General features: G+C 34.7%; 1 protein-coding gene across 1 annotated transcript in view; it reads left to right on the top strand.

The window, feature by feature from the left end:
• The window catches only part of Gabrg1 (gamma-aminobutyric acid type A receptor subunit gamma1), a 69,991-nt gene that overhangs the window by 4,793 nt on the left and 42,855 nt on the right, over positions 1-22,343 (top strand). Inside the window, exon 2 of the mRNA XM_027390835.2 lies at positions 19,141-19,289. Coding sequence (XP_027246636.1) covers positions 19,141-19,289 — 149 coding nt within the window. The remainder of the gene's footprint in view (positions 1-19,140; positions 19,290-22,343) is intronic.

The following is a 22,343-nucleotide window of genomic DNA, read 5'->3' as shown; positions in this document are numbered from 1 at the left end:
AGGTTTTGGTGATTATGAATAAAGATGCTATGAAGATACTTTAGAAAGTATTCTTGGTGGTGCACGCCTTTAATCCCAGCACTCGGGAGGCAGAGGCAGGAGGATCTCTGTGAGTTCGATGCCAACCTGGTCTCCAGAGAGAGTGCAGGGATAGGCTCCTAAGCTACAAAAAAAGTGTTCTTGTGGTAGCATGAAGCATCCTTTGGTTATATGCCCAAGAGTGGTATAGCTGGACATTGAAGTAGATGCATTCCCAATTATCTGAGAAAACTGCCATGTTGATTTGCAAAGTAGCAGTACAAGTATGCATTCCCACCAACAATGCAGAAGTGTCCCCCTGGCTCTATATCCCCATCAACATGAGCTATTGCTTGTGTTTTTGATCTTAGCCATCTGACAGGTGTAAGATATAATTGTTTTGATTTCCATTTTCCTGATGGCTAAGGATGTTGAACATTTCTTTAAATTTTTCTCTGTCACTTAATATTCCTCGGTTGAGAATTCTCTGTTTAGATTTTTACTCCATTTTTAAATTAGACTATTTGGTTTGTGGTTGTCTAGTTTCTTGAGTTCTTTATACAGTTTGGATATTAGCCCCTTTGTCATATGTGGAGTTGTGAAATGTTTTTTTTTCTATTCCTTAGTCTGTCATTTTTTCCATTGATGGTGTTCTTTGCCTTACAGATGCTTTGCAGTTTCATGAGGTTTCATTTATTAATTGTTGATCTTAGTGCCATGTTATTGCTGTTCTATTCAGGAAGTTAAGACAGAGAAAGCAAAAGTTGGAAAGAGCTCCCTGTTAGCTTATCTAATCTGAATGCTCAGCCACTCTATTCTACATAAGAAAATACCAAATGGGTTCAATAGGACATGGTATATGTAGTATGGTTTATGACCTATCTAGTTATGGGCCTAGCCATATACATATGATAAAAAATCAAACATGAAAGGAGACAAAACTCTGGATACTGCTATTTGCCTCATTTTACAAAAGAAAATAGAAAGGCACAGATACTTTTAGAATATATTAAGCTTTTCTTACTCTTTTATAAAATTTTTATAATTGTATTTAGACCAATTTTAAATTAGAAACAAGCTTCTCTTACATGTCAATCCCAGTTCCCTCTCCCTCCCTTCCTCCCCTGCCTCCCAACCCCTATCCCAACCCCTTTCTGCTCCCCAGGGAGAGTGAGTCCTTCCATGGGGATCTTAAAAGTCTGTCATATCATTTGGAGCAGGGCCTAGACTCCCCCCCCCCTGTTTCTAAGCTAGCAGAGTATCCCTCTATGTAGAGTGGGTTCCCAAAGTCCATTTGTGTACTAGGGATAAATGCTTATCCACTACTCTTAAGTGCTGAATTAAAGATAGAAATTCATATGTTCTCTCACCAGAACCTATATAATGTAATGCTAAATATTTCATGTCACATATGCATTGTTAGTCAAACCAATGGGCATGGTTCTGGATGGATGGGAACTGGGGAAGGAAGAAAGAAACAAGGGAAATGCTATGCAATGGAGAAAAGGATAGAAATGGGGAGAATCAGGAAATGAAGAAAAGAAGAAAAAGTAATGGAAACCTATGGCTGTATAATTTGGGTTCATTGATGTAAGCACAATAAGTAGAAAATCTACTATGTGCCTGCCACATAGTTCACTGACTCACTTATGTGGTGCTAGATTCATTTTTTAGGGAAAACAATTGGCAACCTGGAGGATTTGATCATTGAAAATTGACCACAGGGAAAAAGAGTCAAAAACAGCAACTTACAGTTTTGGTACAATTTGTTTTAAGAAATGGCTACTTATTTTAGGGGGTTCTATAGAAAATCATGGGGGAATTTATTACACATGTTTAGGCCACAGAAACAAATAATCATGAAAGTTACAGGAAGCCAGTTTATCTACAAAGAGATAAAATATGTTTCATCACCAGATCTAGTCAAGCAGAAGCTTGTTAGAGTGTTCTTGCACTCAGTGGGAGGCTGATGAGATTTATGGTTTTTATCTATTTTTAAGCAGTATCTAATTTTCTCAGTACTAAAATAGTTTGGCCAATTGAATTCTAATGCTTTAACAAATAGCCTTAGCTACTAATCCATTCAATGAATACTCCTTACCCATTATTCATTCAACAACTATTTACACAATGCTCACTATGAGTTAACCAGCATTTTGGAACTTGGTGGTAAAGTGGTAAGCAAGAAAACCCTTTGGCCTCTTGTGTTTGTAAGGCATAAAAAAGGGAAATAGATATGACACATATGCTAGTGACACAGGACAGAAATATGATGTCTTATTACTATCGAGCCAGAGTTCTGTTGCTCTGTGTTATTGGGCTGTTGTTAATAGAAACAAGGAAATGGAACAAAATCTGTAAGTTGTGCTCCATGTGCTCAGTGAGGTACAGTGCTAATGGTAAATACTCTGCCATCAATGAAAATCCAAGAAATGACCATATGCTATGATCTGTTTGAAACCAGAATTAAGGCCAATATATATAATGAGAGCTTGTGTCAGAGGCGGGGGGGGGAGGGGGTGGTATATTTGAATGTTTGGTAGTTTGGAGAAACTTTATTTTGATCATCTCACATAGCATTAAGTAGGAGGGGAATTTTTGTAATGGTTCCTTAATTTCCTATCACAGTGAAGTTTTGAATTACAGGAAACATTTTCTCCCAGAAACAATGTAATATGAGATTTGACATTTCTCTTTATGTTTTAACAGCCGAACAGCAATGTTAAGAGACTATACCAAGCCGCAGAGATATGGAAACACTTAGAGATTCTAGACTCTAACTTTCAGCTGCATGGGTATATTAGAACCAGTCCTTGTTGGACAGTGGTGGCACATGCCTTTAATCTCAGTACTTGGTAGGCAGAGGCAGGAAGTCTCTGTGAGTTCCAGGCCAGCCTGGACTACAAAGCAAGTTCCAGAACAGGCTCCAAAGCTACACAGAGAAACACTGTATCAAAAACAGAGAGAGAGAGAGAGAGAGAGAGAGAGAGAGAGAGAGAGAGAGAGAGAGAGAGAGAGAGAGAGATGTTAATATTTTCATTTACTCTTGATGTGATCATGTTTCTGAAATTTGCCTTAGATGTGTTAGAATGAAGGATTCTGGCCACTAGTTCATCACTTCTTTGTTGCTTATGGTTGTGCAATACGTGAATTGTTTAAAGGCTGGGATGCATCTGCTCCTTAGTCATCCTAGATGCATGTATTCATCAGAGCACTCATCTAATACACGTAATCAGTGTCTTCCACAAGGAGTACATTTTCCATATAGAAGCCATAGTGACGAGATTGAATCTGATCTCACTGATACTTCTGTAATCTACAAAGGAGTTTGTTATTTGTGCAAGTGATTTATGAGCAAATGCTTATTTCCAGGATTTGCTTAGTAGCAATTACTCGTTAACGGTCTCGGGTTATCACAATTAGCATAGATGAGAATGAATGATTTCTTGTTGCTATTACATTCATTTGTATCCCTTGCTTTCTGTAGGGAGTGTTCCAAGAGGATCTTACGCTAATGAATATTGTGCTCTTATTTTAGATCCTAGGACAAGAAATTGGAATGGGCCTCTTATTTTGATGTACTCATGCTCAATTCCTTCACTTTTAAGATATTTTAGTGTTCTAAATTGAATAAGAATCAACATGATACCTTTACATAATTCTTGCAGACATAAAGCATTTATCTGATGCATAAAGGCATCAAAGATTTAGAAAATGTGAATGTCTTGAAGGAGTGTGTCACATATAAATCTAATTTATGTCTTGTCAGGCTCCACGGATATGAATTGAAATGGCAATTTGGCTGTTCATTTTAATATAATTTATACACAGTGGCCACTTAAAAAATCCTGTACTTAAGATTAAGCTATATTCCTTTCCCTAAAATAAATAAATGGTAATAAATAATACTTACGTGGAAGTGGTTACAAAAGACATTTATAATCTTTGGGTAGTCACCATACCCGTGAAGACTTTTCATAAGACATATAGATGCTTGTTTTCTAAAGTTAGTTTTAGCTTGCAAGGTAGCCCAGTAGTTAGGCAGGCAGAGAGTTTTCAGAAGACCAAAGTTTAATTCCTAGAATTCACATTATGTGGCTGGCAACTGTAACTCCATCCCTATTCCAGTGGATGCTGCTCTGTCCTCCAGAGGCACCTGTGCTTGTGTGTATACCCTCACCTCCACATATAGAGTGTCAACAATACTCTCTCATTTGAATAACAGAATTAACCTAGAAAATAAATAAAACACAGACAAAAAATGTTGGTAAGTTGCATATTTTAACAGCAATACTTTTTTTGCTACCATATGGATCACTAAATGATATACAAATTTCAATTTTAATATCTAAAATATTAAGAAAAGTATTCCTATAATTTTCTCTTTCTAACTTACCACTAAATATATGCTTCTAGTCATGTTTTTTTAAAAAAAACTTACTCTGCTACAATCCTTTCTCATTAGTGAAAAAGTTTTCACTATGATAGTTTTAATATGATTAAATAAATTACATTGCAAAAGTTTAGGACTTTCTCAAAATCTTTTTGAAAACAGCAATGAACTGTGAAGATCTTGCACCTATGGGAGAAAGTGTGGGCAGTTGATAGATGCTAAGAGAGGGCTATAGACTGTCCCTTTGGGGACCTGGCTGCTGGTAGGCTGCTCATGCCCCAGTGGACACACACTTATCCGAGTATGCAAGAGTAGCATTAGTAGGTCTTTACAGGGTATGAAAAATAAAAACAAAGCATAACAAGGGGACATGAAGCTGGGTGCGAGATGGGGGTTAGGAGTTAGGTAGTATATATGGTCATGATCAAAATACATTTAAGGGTGTGAGACTTTCAAATAATAAGAATTATAAAACAACCCAAGATTAACAACATCAATTGAACATACAAGATGAAAAAATGACATATTTATAGATGAATGCATTTACTATATCCTTTGTTTAATGGTTTAGTATTTTATACTACAGGTAAACTCTGATTTGTTAAAATATTCTTTAAAAGAATTTCAATTTTTGAACATGATTTTTGTACATAGATGTGCATATATAAATAATATACATGACCTTATTTCAATAAATTAATCAATATTCCCAAATTACTTCACACATAATGATTCTCATAGCATATTAATGATTGTAAAATGCCACTTATATTAATGATTGTAAAATGCCACTTATCTATCTTCTAAATAGTAATGGACCATTTAATATTTTGCCAGTGTAATGTTCAAAAGGTTTGTTGGATTTCAATGTATTATGCATTACTACTAGTGAATGATAACCTAATTCCATATATTTCCTTGCCTGTTACCATCTTTGAATTCTCATACTCCTATTGTGTTTTACAATTCTTTCTTGTCTCCGGTGTTGTTTAAAGTGAACTTTGTCATGTGTCAGTTGTAATTTTTCTCATTAGAGTTTAACTTTTTCACTATTGTCTTTTCTGTGTGATCTTTAATAGTTGGCAGTTTACTGATTTTTGAAATGAACTGTATCTGTAATTTTCTTTTATAAATATGATTTTTATTTACTATAACTGAGTTAATCACAATTTCAATACAATTTGCTAGATATTCATGTTTTATTTATAAATTAACTAGTCATTTTTTTCCATTCATCACATTTCTATATCCTTCAATTCTGGGAGTTTGATTTGCTCTTACTGACTTACTATGATTTTTTGAGGTAAGAAATTTTCAGTTTCATTATTAATATTTTTTATTCTTTGAGCATATTTGTTCATGCATAGCATGGGTGTTTTGAATAAGAAATGTCCCCATAGGTTCCGGTATTTGACAACTGTCCCCACCTGGTGGCACTGTTTGGGGAGGTTTAGGAAGTATGACTTTTATGACTTTGTTACAGGTAGTAAGTCCCTGGAGCACACACTAATTTTAAAATCCTGGAACTATTTCTAGTTCAGTCTTTCTGCTTTCTAATTGTGGCTGAGGTTTTGAGCTCTATGCTTCCTGTTCCTGTTTTCATGACTGATATTTGCTACAATGCTTTTGGCAGTGATAGACTCTCATTCTGAAGGAACTGTAAGACAAAACAAACTCTTTCACAATTTGTCTATGTCATGGTGTTTTGTCATGGCAGGCAAAATGTAACTGTGTTTGATAAAGCTCACCCTCCATTCCTTTTGTTCTATTTCCTACCTCATCCTCCGCCACTACTCCCTTCCAACCTCATGTGTTCTGTTTTACTCTTTTCTCCACCATGTCCACACAGCACTGACAGTAAGTATGTGCACAGCTGTAGGAACATCTACTTGAACATGAGTATTCCTTCTAGGGGACAAATCCTTAAAAAAAAATGAACTCCTTCTCCTAGCATTCCTTGCTGGCCAAAGGATCCTCATCTGGTAGTGGATCCTCTTGCTACATTTTTTCTTGTTTGTATTACTTTTTAATTTTTTTATTTATAAACAATCTTATTTTACATGTCAGTCCCCTTGTTCCCTCCTCCTCCCATCTTCCCATGTCTCCCACCAACCTCCCCCAACCCACCCTTCACCTACTCCCCAAGGATAGTGAGGCCTTCCATAGGGGATCATAAAAATCTGTCACATCATTTTGGGAAGGGCTTAGGCCCTCCTCAGTGTATCTGGGCTGAAGTAGTATTCCTCTATAGGGAACGGGCCCCAAAGTCCATTTGTGCACTAGGGATAAATACTAGTTCCATTGTTAAAGGTCCCATAGATTGTCCAGGCCTCCTAACTGCACCCACATTCAAAGAGCTTATTTTGGTTCAATACTGGTTCCCCAGCTTTATGACTGGGGTCTGTGTGCTCTCACTAGGTCAGTTCAGTTGTTTCTGTAGGTTTCTCTAGCATCGTCTTGATGGCTTTCTTCATCAGCCCTCCACATTCTTGAGAAATATTTTTAAAGGTCTCCATTTTCTTGCTGAAAATGGCTACTTGACCAATCTGCTCATTGGATTATTTCTCATGTTTGTGAATGAAGAAAGGAAAATTAAAACCAATGATATTTAAAAAAAATTGTAAGGAAGATTACTAAAATATATGCACACATATACAAAGAGTTTAAATGAGTTACTTTAGTATTGGATGACAACACTCTTAGTATATAGAAGACGTTACAAGCTGCCTAGTGTCAGGAATGGGTTACTATTTTTGAAGCTGTTGGCAAGTGAAGTCCCATAGTCTCTCTTATATTACAGATCAATGCCAATGTTCTTGGTTACCCTTCTGAAACTTCTGGTAAGACCCTACTACTGACAACACTATGTACTTGATCCAAACAAATGGAACTGAAACTTACCTGAAACAGTCACATCTGAAGTCTATCTTTTGTAATTCCAGGAAGATCAATACATACTGTCAGAGTATAAAATTCATCATCAATTGTACCACTCTACAATGGCTGGCACTGTGAGCAATGCTTATTCGTATAATAATGGCATAAATGTCAGAGAACAGACACCCATCACTTCATGGTTAAATTAAAAACTCACTCCACCAGATGAAATCATACCAAACACTGTTTTTGGATAAACAGATATATTGGTACCCAGGTCATAGGACTTATAGCAGAACAATCTGTTATTATTCTGCTATATGGGCATGTTGTTAAGACAAATACCCATAGATAAATGCATCTTTCAAATCTTTCTGAAGAGTATTTTGAGTTAGATGGTGATTAACACAGAGACATTCAACTGGGAAAAATGCAGAGAATGGAAGAGTGTTGAATGTACAGTCATAAATGGGACACCTGTGTCACACTGTCTCCTATATGCTCAAGAAACATTGTGGAAAAAGGTGCAGAAAAACTTTCAATGCTGAAGTGGGTATATGATTCAGATACAATGGCATATTTGCACAGAAGAGCTCTAAGAGTCATGACAGCATGTACAAGTGGACTTTTGACAAAACCCAGCATTGAAAGGTGAGGTGGGTTTGAAATCATGCTCCTATTTGGCAATTGATAGCTGCTAGAAGAGACAGAGTCAGTTTTCTTATAGTGTTTTGCACCTTGGTCAGTGGAGCATAATCCACTGGATGGGAATACATCCAAAAGAACAGGACAGCACAAATTGTACTTGAAGGGGTCAGAGGAAGAACACAGAGTTATGTATGTAGGGAAAGAAATGAATCTCTGTGGAAATGGAGGTTAGTAATAAATATGACTAAAATGCAAAATGCACTGTTCAAAATTCTCAAAGATCTAATAAAAATGAAAATAAAAAATTAAGATTATTTGGCTTTTCATGAGCAGCAGATCACAGGTGGAGTCTGTGGAGGAAATATAAATTAATGTACTTAACAAATTTTGCTCAAATTTTAACATGTGATCTGTAACCTTAATTGTTATTTTGGAGTTGATATTCTGAAAGGGAGAAATATATATATATATGATGGGTGAGGTTCTTCTGTGTATATGTTTGTCATATTGTTTGATAAAGCACTGTTGGCCAATAAGGAAGCAAGATAGGTGGGGCTAGGAGTCGAGGAGGATTCTTGGAAATGTAGCAAAGAGGAGTTGCCATGTGATTACCAGGAAGAGAGGACACATAAGGCTGGTGTCCTCGGTAAGATAAGTACTTATAAAATATATAGATTAATGGTTATGATTGATACTTAGGGCAGAGCTAGCAAATGAAGAATCCTAGTCATTGACCAGCAGCATTGTAACTAACATAAGACTCTGTGTGTCGTTTGGGGGCCCTAGCATGGCAATGGGGATCTATATATATATATATATACATCAAATGTTTTCTCAAGGTTTTGTTATACAGCATTCAATTAATTATGTGCAGATTTCAGAAATAACTTAAAAATAAGAAAAAATACCCTATTCTTGAGGGTGTGGAATTTGTAGGCCAGATTAAACTTTCACAGAAGATGATCAAATATATTGCAAGTAATATAAATAGCTGAAGCATTATGCATGGTTAATAAATGTTTGAGGAGACAAAAGTTTGGGTATAGGAAAGTAGATTGTAGAGTCTGGTGGAGTTGTTCCAAGTGACCTAAAACCCATTACATTAGGAACCAGAACTCTGAAAATGGAGATAATATATACATCACATGCCCTATATTGTTACAACATTTCATGGGCTATTGTGTTGATCATTAAGTACAGTGATACAATGATTGCATATATAGATATCTCTGAGAGTTTCTTTATAATTTGGGACTTTCTGGTGAATTCTGTCTTGAAACTAGAAGTATGAATTTGGGTGAGCTCTTCAAACCTTTCAGAAACTTACTTCTATTAACTTATAAAAGTAGACCTTAAATTTAAATTTTCTCAGTCATGGAACAAGTAATAACTGAGAACCTATTTTGTGCTGTGTAGCACTGTAGGCAATGAGGTTGCATCAGAAAACAAGAGGCAAACTCCAACAGTGAGGGATACCTTTGAGAATGTATGTTCAGAAATAAAAAAGAGCTTATGTATTAAGATTATCTTGAGGACAATAATTCCTTTCTTTGTAAACAATTTCTTTGGTACTTAGAGGAGGAATTGTTCATATTTAACCACTAAGTGCTGAATGTTTACAGGCACAGCAGTAAGAAAGCATGGACTGAAAAAGATTGGCCTGAAGTTACAAAGCCTGATTCTAATAAGACTACTCCACAGAGATTACCCTGACAGTGTCATGGCGTATTTGAAGATGAGGGCCTTAAAAATTTTGGATTTACTATGACTATATAATTTCTTCCTTTGAATAAGAATATCTACAAGAAAAATTGGATACCTAATAATTATTGAGCATAAAATATTGAGTCTCCCCAGATTAGTTTAGTTGAGCAAAGTAGAACCAAACCTGTCAAAATTAGCTTAGAGAAATATATATTAGAAAATATGAACTCACTTTGTTTTTCTGTCTAAATCTTTCCCCAGTAGTAAAAGATTCTGAGTAATTATTTATCCCAAACTTATCATTGTCTTCTGTACAAAATATTGCTTGAATATTTCCAGTGGGTGATGGAATAAGGGGCACTTGTAAAACTACTTTTGACAATTATTTACATGTTCAATTAATGTTTCATTCTTTTGTTTCCCTTGTGCTTTTGGAACCATGTTTTTCTTGTTTCTTTCTTACCAATTAGTATAAGAAGCATCACATATCCTTTATTCCCCTCTAATTTTGTTTGTCAATGTATTTTGAATTATATAAGTAATCTTTTCCTAAAACAAAACTGTATTCAAACAAACTAAGCAAGCCAAGTATATGTACATGATACATATATAACAATTACTATGCTTTTTCCAACTATTCTCCACATCACTTATGTATTCAGTCATCAAAGTTCGGCAGCTGTGGATCTCTTCATAGTACAGTACTTATTGTGCTTCAGTAAAAACAGCAGTGTGTATTATTGCTGTTAGTTATTCTTTGCTGTTCTTAAAAGCCTCACTGAATTAACTTTCATTTCATTTCATTTTGTTTTATGCAAGAGGTTTTCTGAATGGACCCCATATCTGTTGCCAGTACATTTGTTTGAATCTTCATAGAGAGTTTACCTCTGACTATAGACAGGGTCATCTTCTAGATCCCCAGATGTGTACAGACCCTTGCTCATTTTATGGTTCAGTGTTAGAAGTCTCCTAGCTAGTCAACAGTGGTGTTTGGGAAGCTCTTTTCCACTTCACAACTTCTAAATGGTTTCTGAGAAATTCAGAGTACCATAAAACTGTACCCTTTCAAATGCAGTATTCTTCCAGTATCTAAAGATTTTCAAATATATAAGAAGACTTTGAATCAAAAGCTTTTAATGACTTGTTCAAGCCTCAGAATCTCATTAAAAAATTAAAGCTAATACAGACACCAAACCTTCTATCTCCTATAAGTTTTCCTCTGGTATTGTTGTATTCACCCTATGCTCATCATTCAGAAATATGCCAAGCCGATAATAATTACCCAGAGGTTATTGCAAGTAACATATCATCATTTGTTAAAGCAGCATTGAAACTGAAGATAGACTATAATTCACAGAAGGTCAGTTGTTTTACAAATTTGTCCAAATAAATAGGTGCTATATATTCATCATTATTCCATTTTACTCATGTATTATTATCAGTAACCTACTTTCCTATAATCCAAGGAAATTATGTAGTATTTAACATTCATTATATTTAAAAATGAATTATGTGATTATATGTGTCAATGTACAATATGTGTATATGTTATTTAGTTATAAATGTGTATACTGTAAAATATGATAGCTATAACATTATTAAGTTTACTATAACATTCTAGCAATAAAAAGATATTAAATCAAATGGTTTTACTTCATAAATGGTTGTTGGGTTCATACATAATTAACAGTTGTATTATTATCTGTGGTTTTGGAATTACTAAAAGATTTCTAAAATTCCTAAAATGTGAAGTAACAATCTCATGCTTCTATCTCATGTATGATTGCTGGGTTTATAGACTGATACAACTCTGCCTGTTTTTGTTTGAAATCTGCTCCTCACACTTGTTAACAAATATTTTACCCACTCATTCATCCCCAGCTCTACAAGCTGACAATCAAATGCCTACAGAAATTTTACAGAAATTATTTGTGCCTTTATTTAATTATCATTTAAATTAAATTAAGAAGTCCCGACTTGAATTTGTTTACTGAATGTTTTATAAAATAGTAAAATATGTAACATCTATATTTTGATATTCACATTTTCTTGAAAGTGTATTTAATCCCTATTCCTTTCTCACCTCAATAAACCAACACTAATGACTATACCAAATAATCTAGTTAGTTTCACTTATTAATATTAACATTATTTAAAATTAAAATTTAAATTAATTAAATGTACATAATGATGTTAAAATAAGATCAAAACTTGTAGCCACAATTTATGTGTATATTATTATTTCCTTTGAAAATGTCTAATGGTGCCAATGCAGGTTTTTGTCTAAGTACACTTATCCTGTATCATTTAATCTCTATTACTCATTCATATTTCTGAAAAGCCAAGTCAATATTATCTCAAAAAATAATAGCAATGATCATATAAATTACTAAATGTGATATTTTAATAAACATTAGTAGTAGTAATAGTAATAGGATTTTTCTTGTGATGATGTAGTAATCAAATAATTTCAAAGTATTGATGTGAGTAGCAGTAGCAAAATATGTATTATATTTATCACACAGAGAATTTCTTCCATATATACTTGATGCAATAAGCACTAATGAGTCTGCCTTTTCCCGAGAAAATATATAGGGAATACCTATATGAAATTTATGACCCTATCAGTGGATATCACTTGAAATTATAACCTTCTTTCAAACCATGGGAAACAGGTAGATCAATACTCCTTCCAAGTTAGAGAAATTCCTTGGGCAATTCATTAAACTGGTCTGGATTACACTCTTTCCTTGTAGATTAATGGAAGAGGTTCTCCAGGGTGTCAGAATCAGAACACAATGCCTTTTTTATGTGAACTATTATAAAGTTACTCTATAATTCATCATCCAAACTAGGTCATTTTGAAAGTGAGAGAGAGTTGTTTAAAACTATTCCAGGGAAACATGTCTACAATAGTCTTGGCCTGAGAATACTTAAGAATATTCATCTTATATGTCAACATTGGTCTGCGGTGGTTGTTTGATTTGCTTGAGGCACATGTATGTTACCATAGTGATAAACATGACCCCTCTCCTGGTTGTATTGCAGAGCCTCACTAGTTTTTACATAAATTATCTCGTAAATACTAGGTAAAAGCACTTGCTATATGAAAAATAAATAATATAGCCATCAGAGTTATTTCATGTGCGATAATGTGTCATCGGAGAACTTTGCATTGTGCATTACAGTAACAGCTTAGGAAGACATGACACATGACTCAAAACTTTCTTCAGTAACTAGTTATAAAACACTGGAAATACAGAAGCTTCAGAGTATAATGCCGATGCGAAAAGGATCGCAAACAAATGTTTGAGGTATTTGTGAGAAAGTTATGGGAAAAGTTAAAGCAAGGAGTGGCAAATAGAAGAGAGGAGCTTTGTGAAAAGACACATACTTGATACCTGTGAACCTGGAGAGGGAAGAGGAACTCTAGACTGAATATCTCCAGAGTACATTGCTCTTTTTTTTATTAAGTTTTTTCATTTATTTTATATATCAACCACAGTTTCCCTTTCCTCCTCTCTTCCCTTTTGCCCCCCAATCCCACCTCCACTCTATCCTTTCCACTCCTCCATTCAGAAAGTGGCAGGCCTCCCATGGGAGTTAACAAAGTATTTCATATCAAGTTGAGGCAGGGCCAAGCTCCTACCCTTGCATCAAGCCTGGATAAGGCATCCCAGAGTGGGGAATAGGTTATAAAAAGCCGGTTCATGCACCAGGAACAGGTCCTGATCCCACTCTTAGGGACTCCACAAACAGAGCAAGCTACATAAGTGTCACCCACATGCAGAAAGTTTAGGTTGGTCCCATGCAGGCTCCCTAACTGTTGATCAAGAGTCCATGAGCTCCCATGATCTCAGATCAGCTATCTCAGTGGGTTTCTCCATCATGATCTTGACACCCCCCCCTTATAATTCCCTTCTCCCTCTCTTCAGATTGACTTCTGGAGCACAGCACAGTGCTTGACTGTGTATTTCTACATCTGCTTCCATCAGTTACTGGATGAAGGCTCTCTGATTACAATTAAGGTAGTCACTGATCAGATTACAGGAGAAGGCCAATTCAGGCACCCTTTCCATTATTGTTAGGAGTCTTAGCTTGGATCATCCTTGTGAATTCCTGGGAGTTTCTTGGCATTCTTCTAAGAAACAGCTAGTTACCAGGATGCCTTAGAGGAGAGAGGCATTGAACAGGAGTGGATTCAGTCCTGCCCCCTCATGTTCAGTTATTACTTGAAAGCAGCCACTGATAGAGAGTGTCTGTATTGTCTCAGGGCTGCTCCCTGGTGCTAGCAGCTGGATGGACTGGAGAGCAATTTTCTCAGGCCACTGAGCTAGCAGCAAATTTCAGAGCTGTCATGACAATTTTGTTGACAGAATAATGCCCTATCTCTCCCCATGAAAAGCTCCATTTAATCATTTATTTTTCTATGATTAGAAATTCAATTCAGAGCAGTTTTTGTATAGATGAAGCAACAGTTCATTTCCAGGCTGTGATGTCTACTGTATTAGCTGATTTCTGTGCATAAATATTACAAATTATGTACTAGAAAATTGTATATTACTATTAAAAATCTTCTATAGTCTCACTTGTGTAGCATATTAAGTATGCATGCTATCTGTTTTCCAATCATTTTATGTATTACTGATGATAGAGACAAACAGCCTAATGTTATTTTTCATAAGATATCATGTTCATAGTATTTTATAGACTTGGTTAAGTAATCCTAGAGACTGAATTCCAGACCTTATGCATGCTGGACAATTGCTTGAATTCTCAACTGCTGTGAAAAGTTCCTAGCCTTTTTTCAGATTATCTATAAACATTAATTGATTAAAGGAGTAGCATCTTTTATGTATTTTCCTACTTGCTAAAATGTACTCATGTTGTTTAAAATGCATGCCATCTCTTAATTCAATAAAGACCGTTATGTTTGGAGTTTTTCCGTATCATTTGTTTGAACTTATCTGACCTGTTCTAAGAAATATTCACTAGGTCAGAAATGACTCATCATTTGTCTTTTCATTTCCAGAGTTTCACATGTTTCAATACATGGTAATTTCTTCATAAATGAATGAAAATTCTGTGTTGGAGACTGAGTACCTTAGAAAGCCCTTTTCCCAGAGAAGGTGTGATTCATAGATATTCACATTTTTGGGAGTGTGATCTCTTGAGGTTATTATTTTACCTTCTTGGAACCAAAAGATGAGTGAAGAAGCTTTAAAAACTTAATATCATCTAACCAGCTTCCTAATTACATACCATATATTGTGCCTCTTCAAAGTAGCAAATCCACATCCCACCATCTGGATTATTCAGTAAAGATAAATCCAATGATTTAGGGAACTAAATAATAACATGTTTTCAGCTTATATGAATCTTTACAAAAGAAAACAATCCGACTTCTATTATTTAACCAGTGTTGTCCTATAAAACAAGCCTGTTCTTATCTATGAAATGGAGATGTGTGTTTTCCCCATAATTAATGCAAATTACATGGCATAACATGTGAAAGGAACCTCCACAAGATACTTTATAGCATAGTTCCTTAAATTCATTGGTATTTGGTATGCACAATGTCAATTAATGACAATGAGATCATCAGTAGTATGCAACTAGGAAAATTATATAATCAAGACAGAAAGACTCATTGATATTACAATTGTATGAATTCAAATTACTTATAGACATCTCTGAGAATGAATCCAGAAACACTTCTAGTGTTAGTAAAGAAAAATTAGTAATGAATATTTAGTTCTTTCAAACAAATAGGTGTCCAATATATGTCAATTTTATGGTAATCTCCCATCTGTTTGCAATATCTACACATTCCATAGAGTGTAACAATTACGTTTGAAAACTGTGATTTTTAATTATCCAAATAAGACCAATATGGTATTAAGATACTTAACGAATATTCTGAAACTGATTTGGATAGCTTGAAGAGAAGGTATAAAGAAATTAGAACTGATCATTGAGTAACAAATTGGAAAATCAGAATAAAATTTGATTCAATGGAAAACAAAAGAAATTAGCACTAATGAAATTCCTTTCTTCCCTGAGATAAAATCAGGAAACAGCTATGTAATATTGCCGAGGTCAATTTTCTGTGTTGCTTGGGAAAGGGGACAATAACTCACCATGAATGTGTGTTTTTTTCTTTCTTTATCAAAATGCTGTTATCATACAAACTAGAGTGAAAATCCTTTAGTTTATTCAGATTTTTTACAATCAGATTTCAATAGAAGGTGAGCTGCTTATATATTCATTGGCCCTTTCATATCCATTAAAGAATTTCTTCCATGCAAGTGGGAATGAGAGATGAAAGGAAGTCTAAAACATAGCTTATTAATAATATCTCAGTTAGTAATAATTGGTATAATGATATTCCAAGATGTCTCACCAGCCTAGATTCCAAGATTTTCAGTGTTTTTATTGTCTTAGATTACTAAATATGTGCTTATTTATTTTAGAGAAAAGAATGAGAAATATTGAAGGAAATAATATTAGGCTCAGTGAGGTGAATGTGCCAAATACTTTTAAAACAATTCAAGCAATGAGGTACTTATGTGAAATCTAATAAGTCCATATGTATGAATGTTTATGTAGGGGACAATGTAAGCCACACCTGCTAGAAGCTGGCTACAGGTATGCCTGACGATGCCTGTCAGAGCGTGGTCAAGATGAGGTCAGGATGACGTGTGCTAGGTTTTTTTAAGGGGCTGCAAGACACATGACCTGGCACGCTCTGGCCTGCATTTGGCTTTTGTTTTTCTTATAAAGGTTATCTTTAGCCTAAGCTCCTTTTATTTCTTAATATGTTTACCTTTCATTCTTTGTAATTGCTATTGCATTCTTTGAAGTGCAGTAGAAACTTTCATCTTCATTTAAAGTTTCCCCACAGTGAAAACAGTATTTCATTGTCTTTACTGAGCAGTGCAAGTCAGAATCTCAGAACCACTGATGTTTGTTGGGTCAATACCTCAATAGTTGTTTCCTGTCTGTAATGTAATAGAATACAGCTAACTGGGCAAAAGCGTGGCACTGTGGCCTGGCAATTACCTTGTGACTCTAGAAAGGATATTTCTTGAGGTTGTACAAAAAAGGACATTCTGTTTCTTTTAATTTCATCATAATATAAAGAGATAAAAGGAAAGTACAAAGAGCAGCTCAGGATGCCTGCTTACTTGATGTGTCATCGGTGAGAGAAAATAATGAGAGTTTAGGGAAGTCAATCCTAGGCAATAGTAACCAGTACATGTCCATTTGTTTCCTAAAATATGAAATGAAAGTCAAACAGACTTTCTTATGAATCAAATAGGAAAACACAATGTTAAAGTATGGTGGTAACTGAGTAGTCTGAAATATCTGTGGCTTATAAACCTAGGCTAATTGACCACTGTAGTTCAGGTGTGGCTTTTCCATGACACCCTCATTCTTAGACTGACAAGATGGAACCACCTTAAAAGTAACTAGTCATCTGGCATGGTAAACTTATGTGACATTAAAATTTCTGCTTGGCTGTGATAAATAATTTATATTTCAAAACCATTTAAAGAGTCAATTATGACTTTTAGAGTCTAAGGGTTGTATAATCCTCTTGAAGAAAGGGTAGCCAATTCAGAAACTAGTAGACTGATAATTTCTGGATAGAGAAGAACAAACAGATATTGAAAAGGAAATACTCATTATATGTTCAAAGTATCAGAATTAATGAGGAGATGATCTTTGATTTATTATATTAATAATGCATTAATCATATTTATGTACTATGAAAAATAATGGATGCAGTCAATATATGTGGAGAAATATCTATTTTTAGCCACATATCAGGAAAGCTAAAGGCAAGATTGGACAACTTACTTACCTCCTGGAAGGCTAGAAGCAAGAAGATAGGGAGTCAAAGGGAATGTTGTCACACTATGTCTTTCAAAAGCCTATTCCAAATAACTAACTTTGTAACACTAGACCCCCACCTTTAAATATTGTGCAACTTTCAGTGTTTCAACAGATTGGAAACTAAAATTTTATTCATTGTCATCTGACAACACAACATTAAAAATACAAGGAAATATACAAATATATAAGCACAATTCACTATACAAGAAAAGCTGTGCGTGTTCTAATAAGTCTTGATGACAAGAATGGATATGAAATAATAGTGCATAATGGTTTAAATATACTAAAAGGAAATTGATGGAAGAAATTTGGAACAGTACATTTTCTTGAGTTTATCAATGTTAGGGTTAGCTTTATTCACTGAATAAATAAAGACAATAAAATGGGGTCTATGGCCAAGTCTAGAAAGATTTTCATCAAGTAAGAATGGGGTAATTAAGTTTTCAAAGATAAAGAAACTCCTTTACTCTCTAGTTTTATTGTATCTAAATATGTATAACTGCATCTATATCTGTCTTACTTCAATATCTCTAGAATTACATGGTAATAAACTAAATCCTTATGCTTATTATGAATGTAGCTGTGTTTCTATGCATAGATGCAAGCAATTCACATATGGTTAGAGTATGAAGAGGATGGTTAGAGGATGAAGAAAAGTTAAATGTTAGGGGAAGAGTAAGGACTGAACATATATAAATGGCATGAGTTAGGAGAAAGGATATAAAGCTAATTGTTTTTCAAGTTCTAATTTCTCTTGGAGTTTTCGGGTTTGATTTTTGTGATGGATAAATACATCAAATATGTATGTTAGTGAAAGTATAAAATTTAATGTGAAGATCCACCTCCTCTGTTCTGAGTGATGATTCAAACTGTATACAAGTTCATTGAGTAATATAGACTTTAAGTCTGGTTAACCTTAGTGTGTGATGTTTTTATTTATTTGCAAAGGTTTATAATACACTTTATAAAATTAAAAAGAAACAATAAGAATCAACAAACATTTTAAAAAGAATGTACCTGGGGCAGGAAATATTAAAATATTACCTAGACTATTACACTTGTGTTCCTCTCTCTCTGCAACTGGATTCCAGAATATAGCTCAGTGTTTAGCTGTGGGTGTCTGCTTGTGATTCCATCAGCTAGTGGATGAAGCCTCTAAGATGGCATATAAGGTAGTCATCAATTTCATTATCAGTGAAGGGCATTTACGTTTTGTGGGTAAGGATATTTATGTTTATCTAGTTTCTTATGACATTCAGTTTGAATGTCAATTTGAAACTAAATTATTAATATTTGTAACTGAGGCCCTTCATGTTCCCTAAAAATATATTAAGAATGCAAGTGTCTCTATTTTGATTTGACAATCACAAAATTTTTTTGAGATGTTTTGAATATTTAATTTAGTATGCTTATTATTTTTAATTTTAATGCATTTCTTATTTTAAAACTCTCTTATAAGTTATTATAATGTTAAAGTAATATATATGATTTTTGCTATCATACTACCATATGTTAGAATAATTTTTAAATAACTTACATGATTCAAATGCACAGATTTTAATGAAATATTTATTATATATTTTTTTCTTTGAATTGTTTAGCGTTGATAAAGCAGATGATGAAGATGATGAAGATTTAACTATGAATAAAACATGGGTCTTGGCACCAAAAATTCATGAAGGAGATATCACACAAATTCTGAATTCATTACTTCAAGGATATGATAACAAACTTCGTCCAGACATAGGAGGTAAGTCTGATGCATCAGTCTGGGATTTTGATGATGTCACTAATGCTGTTTTGGTCATTATATCTCCTATCCAATACATGGCACAGATGGTTAAAATTGAGGATGGTTGACTGCAGTGTTCAGTGTCTTTGAGGAGTTCACCATCTGAGAAGAGACAGAAAACAAACATTTTTAATGTGGTTGTTTGTCAATTCCTTTGTCAATGTAAAGTTCTTAGCAGACAATTAAGATAAAACTGCATAGAAGTCTAAGAAGAAGCTCATATAAGTGACGGTTTTCCATAGGGGATCTTCAAAGTCTGTTATATCATTTGGAGCAGGGCCTAAACCCCACCCACCCCATGTGTCTAGGCCGAGAGAGTATCCCTGTATGTGTAGTGGGCTCCTAAAGTCCATTCGTGTACTAGAGATAAATACTCATTCACTACCAGAAGCCCCATAGATTTCCCAGACCTCCAAACTGACATCCTTATTCCGGGTGTCAGGAACAGTCCTATGCGGGTTTCCCAGCTACCAGTCTGGGGTCCATGAGCAACCCCTTGTTCAGATCAGCTGTTTCTGTTGGATTCTCCAGCCTGGTCTTGACCCCTTTGCTCAACACCCCTCCCTCTCTGCAACTGGATTCCAAAGTTCAGCTAAGTGTTTAGCTGTGGGTGTCTACTTCTGCTTCCATCAGCTACTGGAGGAAGGCTCTAGGATGGCATATAAGGTAGTCATCAATCTCATTATCAGAGAATGGCATTTAAAGTAACCTCTCAACTATTGCTTAGATTTTTAGTTTGGATTAATCTTTTAGATCTCTGAACATATTCCTAGTGCCAGAATTCTCTTTAAACTTATACTGGCTCCCTCTATTGCTGTGTCTCTTTTCTTGCTCTCCTCTATTATTTCCCTGAATAAATCTTCCTGCTCTCTCATAACCTCCTCTCCCTTCCTCTCCTTCTTTTCCCTCTAACTCCCTCTCCCCTCCCCCCATGCTGCCAATTAGCTCAGGAGATCTTGTCCCTTTCCCATTCTCCAGGGGACCATGTATGTCTCTCTTAGAGTCCTCCTTGTTTCCTAGCTTCTTTGGCAGAGTAGATTGTAGGCTAGTACTCCTTTGCTCTATGTCTAAAATCCATATATGAGTGAACACATACCATTTTTGTCTTTTTGTGACTGGGTTACCTCACTCAGAATGGTTTCTTCTAGTTTCATCCATTTGCCTTAGAATTTCAGTATTCCATTGTTTTTTTTTTTCTTTTCTTTTTCTGCTGAGTAGAACTCCATCGTGTAAATGCACCAAATTTTCTCTATCCATTTTTCAGTTGAGGGGCATCTAGGTTGCTTCCAGGTTCTGTCTATTACAAATAATGCTGCAGCTGGGAGTTGGTGGTGCATGTCTTTAATCCCAGCACTCGGGAGGTAGAGGCAGGTGGATATCTGTGAGTTCGAGGCCAGCCTGGTCTCCAGTATGAGTGCCAGGATAAGCTCCAAAGCTTGTCCAAAGAAACCTTGTCTCGAACCCCCCCCAAAAATAATGCTGCTATAAACATTGTTGAACATATGTCTTTATTGTATGAATGTTCATTCTTTGGGTATATGCCCAAGAGAGGAATTGCTGGATCTTGAGGTAGACTGATTCCCATTTTCCTGAGAAACCACCATACTGATTTCCAAAGTGGTCAAGGATTCTTATTCCATTGAAACTTCAAATACATTGTGATATAGATCATATTTTATATTATCTCTCCTCTACAAATAAGTCTCAATCATTCAATAACTTTAGGCAAACTGAAAATGATTTCTTTGATTAAAAATATCTGTGCTTTTGAGTGTGGCCTAGAATGCTTTAGTGTAGTGTAGAAAAGTGTTCAGATTGCCTGGAGTTGGAAATACAGGCAAATTTTGAGCTACTTAACGTGGGTGACCAGAATCAAACTCCAGTTTCTGTCAAAGAAATGTGTATTTTGTTAGTTTGTTTTGGCTTTTTTGCTGCATGTTTAAGTTACCCAATTTAATTTTTATTATACTTTTGAATTTTAATGTTACCAGGAACTTAGCATTTCCCTTTATAATTTCTTTTGTTAAAAATCCGTCCTTTCACTTACCAAACAATCTTGAATAATATTTAAATTTATTTTTATATTCATAGAATCTAGTTTTGACTTAACCAATTTTCTATATTGACACCAGACTACTAATTAATTTTCAGATCTTCTAACTTTATGCCTCTCAGAAACCTTGCAACATTTGTGTTTATATGACCTTAATAATTTAATACAGAAAAAAGAAATAGTCTTCTCTGGTTTTTCAAGACTAAGTAGTCAACCCCCAAATCATATACAAACACACAGACACACACACACACACACACACACACACACACACACACACGATATATCACACTGTATACATATGTATTAATATGCAACTGGAGACTAAACAATAAATATTCTAAGCAGATGTATATATTATATATATATATATATATATATATATATATATATATATATAGGCGCACAAAACATCAATATATATATAATATATATATATATATATATAATTTAATAATAAAATTAGGGAAAAAGAGTCATTAAAGATTTCTTTTATCCTTTTACTGAAAATGTATTTTTATATAATACATTCTGATTTTAATTTCCCCTATCTCTACTCCTCCCAGTTGCTCCACCACTCACTTCCCATGTTGATCTGCACTCACACTCTTCGTGTGTCTTGTTAGAAATCCGGAGTCTGAGTAATAATACTACAATAAAATACGATAAGATAAACCAAATTGAAAAATCAGAATGTCAAAATGAACAAATCAGATTCTGACAAAACAACCAAACAAGAAAAGCCAAAGAAAAAGCACAATAAACAAATATAGACAAAGACTCATATATCTGCACACACAGAAATCCCATACAAATCCCAAACCAGAAGCTATAACTCATATGCAAAGGCATGTAATGAAATTAAAAAAAAAAAAGTAGCCCTGACTTAACATAATGAGACAAAGAACTTCAGAAGATGTCTTTGAGTTCATTTTGTGTTGGCCATCTACTGCTGAATA

Source organism: Cricetulus griseus (assembly GCF_003668045.3).
Source record: "Cricetulus griseus strain 17A/GY chromosome 1 unlocalized genomic scaffold, alternate assembly CriGri-PICRH-1.0 chr1_1, whole genome shotgun sequence".
NCBI lineage: Eukaryota > Metazoa > Chordata > Mammalia > Rodentia > Cricetidae > Cricetulus > Cricetulus griseus.
This window is presented reverse-complemented; position numbering and strand designations above follow the sequence as displayed.